The sequence below is a fragment of the Canis lupus genome, chromosome 19, assembly GCF_048164855.1.
Source record: "Canis lupus baileyi chromosome 19, mCanLup2.hap1, whole genome shotgun sequence".
Lineage (NCBI taxonomy): Eukaryota > Metazoa > Chordata > Mammalia > Carnivora > Canidae > Canis > Canis lupus.
This window is the reverse complement of record NC_132856.1, coordinates 51,195,182-51,203,160: the sequence shown is the minus strand read 5'-3', so window position 1 is coordinate 51,203,160 and position 7,979 is coordinate 51,195,182. Positions and strand designations below refer to the sequence as shown.

At 38.2% G+C, this 7,979-nt stretch overlaps 1 protein-coding gene across 9 annotated transcripts in view; it reads right to left on the bottom strand.

Moving 5' to 3' along the window:
* Positions 1 to 3,162: 3,162 nt before the first annotated feature.
* Positions 3,163 to 7,979, bottom strand: part of LOC140610745 (uncharacterized) — a 40,857-nt gene continuing 36,040 nt past the window's right edge. For 8 of the 9 annotated variants that reach the window (XM_072787141.1, XM_072787143.1, XM_072787138.1 and 5 more), the window contains one exon: positions 3,163 to 7,777. In XM_072787141.1, the coding sequence (XP_072643242.1) occupies positions 6,202 to 7,777 (1,576 nt within the window). In that variant the 3' untranslated portion in view covers positions 3,163 to 6,201. The remainder of the gene's footprint in view (positions 7,778 to 7,979) is intronic. The other variant, XM_072787137.1, reaches the window with a different exon arrangement.

Sequence of the window (7,979 nt, the reverse complement as noted above, 5' to 3'; positions counted from 1 at the left end):
AATAGATGGGTTAAGAAGGGCACGAGCTGTAATGAGCACCAGCTGGGTGATGTATAGAAGTGTTGAATCACTATAGTGTACACCTACATCTAATATTAAGCTATATGTTATGCTAACTGGAATTTAAATAAAAACTTTAAAAAAAGAGTCCCCCCTCCCTCAAAAAGAATATTTTGTAGTATACTAAAGGTAAACTTACATATTTTAACTGAGGTACTTTATGGTAAATGGTGTCTAATATACTGTGGTATTTACTTTATGGTAAATGGTGTCTAATATACTGTTAATCTTTAGATAAGTAGAAAAGGTAAAAACTGTTCCAGACGACCAGGAGCTGCCCTTGATTTCACTCTTAGGCCAAGTCTATTCTTGTTGATGAGAAAAATGTCACACACCTCCTTCATCAAAAGTAAATGATAACATGGGGTGCCTGGGTTGCTTGGTCAGACTCTTGATTTCAGTTCAGGGTATGATCTCAGGGTCATGGGACTGAGCCCTGTTTTGTACTCTGGGCTCAGCTGGGAGTCTACCTGAGATTCTCTTCCTGTCTGCCCCTCTTCCATTCATGTGCACATGCATGTCCTCTCTCTAGTAACAAACTATAGAAATGGTCCTTGAAAGTATAGTCCTCCTCTCTCTAAAGTAAGTCAGTCCTTGGGGTGCCTGGGTAGCTCAGGTGGTTGAGGATCTGACTCTTGATTTTGGCTCAAGTCATAATCTCATAATCTCAGGGTCATGAGATAGTGCCCTATGTCAGACTCTGTGCTGGGCATGGAGCCTGCTTGGGATTCTCTCCCTTTCCCTCTCCCCGTCCCCTGGCTCACATGGACATACATACTCACATTCTCTCTCTCTCTCTCTCTCTGTCTCAAATAAATAAAATCTTTAAAAATAAATAAATCTTTTAAAAAAAGAGTAAATTTTAATTGTCTTGGTCCATGAAGGACCAAGACATTTTTAAAAAAGATTTTATTTATTTACTCATGACACACACACACACACACACACACACACACACACACACACAGAGGCAGACACAAGCAGAGAGGGAGAAGCAAGCTCCATGCAGGAAGCCCGATGTGGGACTCCATCCCAGGACTCCGGGTTTGCTCCCTGAGCCAAAGGCAGATTCTCAACTGTTGAGCCACCCAGGTGTCCCAGGACCAAGACAATTATAAGGGCATTTTGTAACCACATCTCTAAAAATGGTAAAAATTAATGTTCCAAATCATAAAAATGACCAATATTCCTTTTTTTCTAATATCACTACCTGGGACTTCTTACTAGTAAGTTTAGGTCCATGACACTGTTTTTATGTTCTACCTTCTAGAAAACAACAATTATAGTTACCAATGATAGAATACAGTTTACCTCCTCACAGCATTCAATTCACAAAAATGTCTTGCTTCCTTGAGTACCAGTTAAATCCTCCAACACAAGTCAAAACCCTACAAGTCCTTTTGAACATCATGTTAATGTTATACTCAGTCCTTTCTGATTTATAGCCATTCTTACTAAAATTCATTATACTCCTCTTTGACTACACATATACTCCTGCAGGTCACTGGGCAGAGTGCACACACACACACACACACACACACACAATGTGATTTAAATTTTTGGTATTACAAATGACGAGAAATTACTTTCATGACAACACTGTGAAATAAAAGAATAACAAAACTTCTTGAGGAAAAACTACCTGAACTTGTATGCCAATGTAATACTCACAATGTATAATATATGATTAAAAGAAGAAAACTGCAGTTTATCAAAAAATCCCTAATAATAATGGCACACTTTAATATATCCTCTCTGGGAAATTAAAAAATTCAGTATCTATTAGCATTAGGTGGCTTAGAACAAAGTTAATTAAATACTTCTATGAAACAATGACAGAAGTGTTCCTCTACAAAAAATGCACATACTTTTAACCACATACAATCAAAGATATTGATTGGATATTGAGGTATTACATTTGGGAAGAAGAAACTGGAAATACCCACAGTCTTTCTGACATGTGGAAGGTGCTTACTGTCACAAAGAAGGACAAGATCAAAGAAGCCAATGTACAATGTAGTAGAGAAACAAACTCCAATTCTACATTTTTACTGCACCATTGTAAGTGTCGAGGTCAGTCAGGAAAATACACACTACACTATTAACAGCATATGGTGTTTCCTATACAAATTAGGCCTTATCAGGGATATAATCTAGAGGAGGTAGTCAGAGAACACTCCCAAGCATGAAAGTCTGAATTCACATCATCGCAGACACAAGAAGCCTTATCAAAAAAAAAAGAAAAAACTAAAAACAAAAACAACAACAACAACTCTGATGGATCTTTGAGGTTGACCTTGTGAAGACATCAGTGGAAATCTCCACCTCTAGGAAACAGAAACCAAAGAGTTGATGGTGGTTTTTGAGGGTACTTTTTGAATGGAAGGGCAAAGAATCCAGAATATGGGCTCGGTGATGATGGCCTTGAAGTTCCTATGTATCTGTCCTTTTCCAGTAAAGTAGTTCAAAAATCTAGTATCTTCTTGGCTTCTGCCTTTGAAATCTCATGCAAGTGAGGCTATTGGTGAATTCTACATGGAAATCATAAAAGAGATGACTATGGAAAATCTAGTCCCTCACTTTACCCATAGGGGGATATCTCTGACTTTTCTCCCATTACAGGTCTCTCTTCCCAATTCAGGGTATTCACCAAATAACCATCACAAGGAAGGATAAGCAAAGGCCCAAATATGAAATACTAATTACATGAAAATATATTCTTTCTTATGCTTAAATACATAAAAATTATTATAGCTTTGTATTAGTATGTTAAAGGAGAAGACTCATACCCCTCACCCCCCCCCCAAAAAAAAACTTTGTCATTAAGAAAGGTAGAATATATAATGGACTAAAGATATCCAGGACCTGTCACAAGGCCAGTTGGAAAATCCCAACAAAGAAACAAACTGTCATTTTTCAAAGGCCCCTTAACACAAAACAAATAAAACATTATATAAAAAAGTTTGACCTAATTGCATATTAGGAATACATTCAACTCACCCATGGATCCAACAGGCTTCAAAATGGAAAGAGAAAATATTAACTGATATAAGGAAGAAGCACTATTAATCTAGGATACTATTGTTGAAAGACAACTCAGAATTCTTTCACCTTAATATTCATTTGAGAGTAATTAGTAGAAATTCACATTACAACAATGTGCTTTGAGAAAGAGGCCCAGTAAACACAATATACATACAACCTTAATAACTCTTCTGCATTGAAAGGTTTTCTGGAACACTTTACATGGATTAATTCCAATCAAGCTTTCTCATGTTACTTACATTTATATTTCTTTTCAGTAAGAGTTTTCACATTAAGGATGTGGGCCAACTAAATATTTCCTACACGGTTTACATTAGAGCTTTTTATCCAATGAGTCCTTTCATGTCTTCAGTAGGACCAGAATGACAAGTCTCCTCCACATTCAGCACATTTACATAGTATCTCTCCAGTGTGCATTCTCACAAGTCCTTTAAAGTTTGCATGAGAAAGTGAAGGCTTTCCCACTTCCTTGCATTCATAGGGTTTCTCTCCAGTGAATTCTTTTGTTTTCAAAGAGAACTGAAAGAACTGAAAGATTTACTACATTTTTAACATTCATAGGGTTTCTCACATTTTTACATTCATAGTTTCTCTTCAGTATGATTTTTTTCATGTCTTCTACAACTTTTTTCTGAGATAAATGTGTGTGCACAAGGGGGGGGGAAGGGCAGAGGCAAGAGGATCCCAAGCAGACTGTGCATAGTCCAACATGGGGCTTGGTCTAACGACACTGAGATCATGACCTAAGCCAAAATCAAGCATCAGATGCCCAACCAACTGAGCCATCCAGGAGCCCCAATATCTTCTAGAATTTAGGTTAACATCTGAAGGCTTTTCCACATTCCTTATACTCATAGGGATTCTCTCCTGAGTCCTTTGGTATACTTGCAAGGAACTGTAATATTGAAGGCTTTACCACTTTTACATTCATAGTTTCTCTTCAGTATGATTTTTTTCATGTCTTCTACAACTGGGGGAGAGGGAGAAGCAGACCCCCTGCTGAGCAGGGAGTCCATCACGGTGCTCAATCCTAGGATTGATTATGAACTGTGCCAAAGGCAGCCACTTAACCAACTGAGCCACCCAAACACCCATCAGAGTCCTCTATTTTTTTAAGATTGTATGTATGTATGTATGTATGTATGTATGTATGTATGTATTTATGAGAGACATAGAGAGGCAGAGACACAGGCAGAGGAAGAAGCAGGCTCCATGCAGGGAGCCCGATGCAGGACTCAATCCCAGGACTCCAGGATCACACCCTGAGCCAATGTCAGGTGTTAAACTGCTGAGCGACCCAGGGATCCCCAAGAGTCCTCTATTTTTTTTTTTTAAGATTTTATTTATTTATTCATAAAAGACAGAGAGAGAGAGAGAGGCAGAGACACAGGCAGAGGGAGAAGCAGGCCCAAGTCAGGGAGCCTGATGCGGGACTCGATCTGGGGACTCCAGGACCACGTCCTGGGCCAAAGGCAGGCACTAAACCGCCGAGCCACCCAGGGATCCCCTGAGTCCACTATCCTTTTTTCTTTTTTAAAATAAGGATTTATTTTTATTTTTATTTATTTATTCAGAGATAGAGAGAGAGGCAGAGACACAGACAGAGGGAGAAGCAGGCTCCATGCAGGAAGCCCGAAGTGGGACTTGATCCCGGGTCTCCAGGATCACACCCCAGGCTGCAGGTGGCGCTAAACCGCTGCACCACCGGGGCTGCCCTGAGTCCTCTATTCTTAATGTAACTCTATATTCCAAGTGCTAGCCATAAGCAATGGCAAAGAGCAAAGAACAAAAGATGAAAATAATAATTCACATGAGAATATACTGTATGATGATCTTTGCATCCTCACAACTACAGCAACTACTTATTGGCAAGGAAAACAGAATAAGGCTCTTCAGGCCAATGAGAAGGGAACTTTCTGTAAACAAAGAAATGTAGAGGGACACCTGGGTGGCTCATTGGTTGGGAGTCTGCCTTCATCTTGGGGTGTGATCCTGGGATCAAGTCCTGCATTGGGCTCCCTGAGAGGAGCCTGCTTTTCCCTCTGCCTGTGTCGTGCCTCTCTCTGTGTGTCTCTCATGAATAAATAAATAAATCTTTTAGGGGACCCAGGGATCCCCTAAATAAATCTTTTTTAAAAAATGTAGAATATAGGGCAGCCCCGGTGGCACAGCGGTTTAGCGCTGCTTGCAGCCCAGGGGGTGATCCTGGAGACCCTGGATCAAGTCCCACATCAGGCTCTCTGCATGGAGCCTGCTTCTCCCTCTGTGTCTCTGCCTCTGTCTCTTTCTCTCTCTCTCTGTGTGTCTCTATGAATAAATAAAATCTTTTAAAAAATGTAGAATACAGAAATAATGGCTAAATCATACTGAATACTTGCCCCACAGGACACTAGGAAAGGAAAATATGAAAAGTGTTATTTTTCAACATTCCTTTCTTTACAGAATTTTTAAAATATATAAAAATTAAACCTACTTGCACCTTAGAAATACACTTCAATCACCCACAGATCCAAGAGACTTCAAAACAAGAACACAAAAATATTACTAAGGAAAAATTTACTTACTAAACTTAGGAACTCTTGTTTTAAGAGTACCTACATAATTATCTCACTTCAGTATCTGTTTGCAAAAGTGGAAGTCTATAGCAAAGAGAATCACTTTAAGGATGAATACCTGATAAACACCATATATGAATAACATTTATAACATTTCTTTAATGTTGTGAATTTTAAGAACTGTTCTACATGAATTCACGTCCACAAAGCTTATCCATATTGAGTATTTCTTTCTCATTTAATTTTCACACCACCTTGAAAATATCTGTAAAAATTATAAAGTTTTTATTTTTTAGTTATATAATACTAATCCAGTGAATAATCTAACATGTTTTTTTAGTGATGTGGGGCAAGTGAAGGTTTCCTACATTGTTTACTACCAATTGAATTCTCTCCACTGGGTTTTTGTTAAGTCTCAAAGGAAACAGAACTGAAGTCTTTCCTACATTCTTTATATTTCTATAATTTATCTCTGGTGTGCATTCTTACATGCCCATGAAAGACTATGCAACAAATGAAGGCTTTCTTACATTCCTTATTTTCACAGACTTTCTCTCATATGAGTTCTTTCATGATTTCGTAAAGAATTAATAAGACTGAAAGCTTTACTACAAGTTTTACATTGATAAGGTTTCTCTCCAGTGTGAGTTCTTTCATGTGTTCGTAATGAACTGGGAGAAATAAATGCTTTCTTACATTTCTTACATTTATAAGGTCCATCTCCGGTGTGGATTACCATGTGTGACTGAACACCTGAGCGGAAAATGAAGCCTTTCCCACATTCTTTACATTCATAAGGTTTTTCTCCAGTGTGAGTTCTTTCATGTTTTTGAACATAATAGTGACTGCTGAAGGCTTTACCACATAGTTTACATTCATAGCGTTTATCATCAGTATGAGATCTCTCATGTTTGCGTAAGTTACTAGAATATCTGAAGACTTTACCACATTTTATACATTCATAGGGTTTTTCTGCACTATGTGTCTTTTCATGTATCCGAAAGGACTGGGGACAACTGAAAGCTTTTCCACATTGCTTACATTCATATGGTTTTACTCCCGTGTGAGTTCTTTCATGAATTCGAAAGTAATTGGGACAACTGAAAGCTTTCCCACATTCCTTACACTTATAAGGTTTCTCCCCAGTATGGGTTCTTTCATGATTTCGAAGGGAACTGGGATAACGGAAAGCTTTACCACATTCCTTACATTCATGAGGCTTCCTTGCAGTATGAATTCTTCTATGTTTCCCAAGGGACCTGGGTGAACTGAAAGCTTTCCCACATTCCTTGCATTCATAGGGCTTTACTCCACTATGTGTCATTTCATGACTACGACAGTTTTTGGGACACCTGAAGGCTTTCCCACACTCCTTACATTCATAAAGTCCATCTCCATTTTGCTTGATCGTGTATCTTCGAAATTTGGTAACAGAACGCAAGGCTTTCCCACCTTCCTTACATTCACAGGGTTTCTCCCCATTATGACTTCTTTCATGTTTATGTAAATTACTTGAGTAACTGAAGGTTTTACCACATTTTGTACATTCCTTAGGCTTTTTTGCACTGTGTATCCTTTCATGTATTCGAAAGGACCTGAGACCACTGAAAGCTTTACCACATTGCTTACATTCACTAGGTTTCTCTCCAATATGAGTCCTTTCATGTTTACGTAAGTTACTTGAATAACTAAAGGTTTTATCACATTTTATACATTTGTAGGGCTTTTCCCCGCTGTGTGCCCTTTCATGAATTTGAAAGTAATTGCGACAAATGAAAGCTTTTCCACAGTGTCTACATTCATAGGGCCTCTGTCCAGTGTGTGTCTTTTCATGCATTCGAATGGACTGGCGATGCTTGAAGGATTTTCCACATTCCTTACATTTATAAGGCTTCTCTTCACATTCCTGATATTCATATGGTTTGTGTCCAGTGTGAGATTTCTTGTGCTTGTTAAAGGTTGAATGATACATGAATACTTGTCCACATAAAGTGCATTTATGTAGTTTTATTCCAGTAAAAGTTTTCTTCTTCCGATTATGATATGGGATCTGGCTGAAGATTTCTTCATACTGATTACATTCTTTACTTTTACTGAGTCTTTCTACCATTTGACTGCTGTAAAAAATGAGAAGCATATTATTAATAGCTTTGTTCTTAATCCTCTTACATTTATTGATAACTATGATGGTAACTTTACTATTTTCAAGGAAAACGTAGGTTTTCTGCATATTTTGATTGTTTGAAAGTTAACACCCTGAGAGCTTTCCAACAGGGCTCCATCTTAGCTATTATCAAAACAGCTGTTTCCAGGTGTACC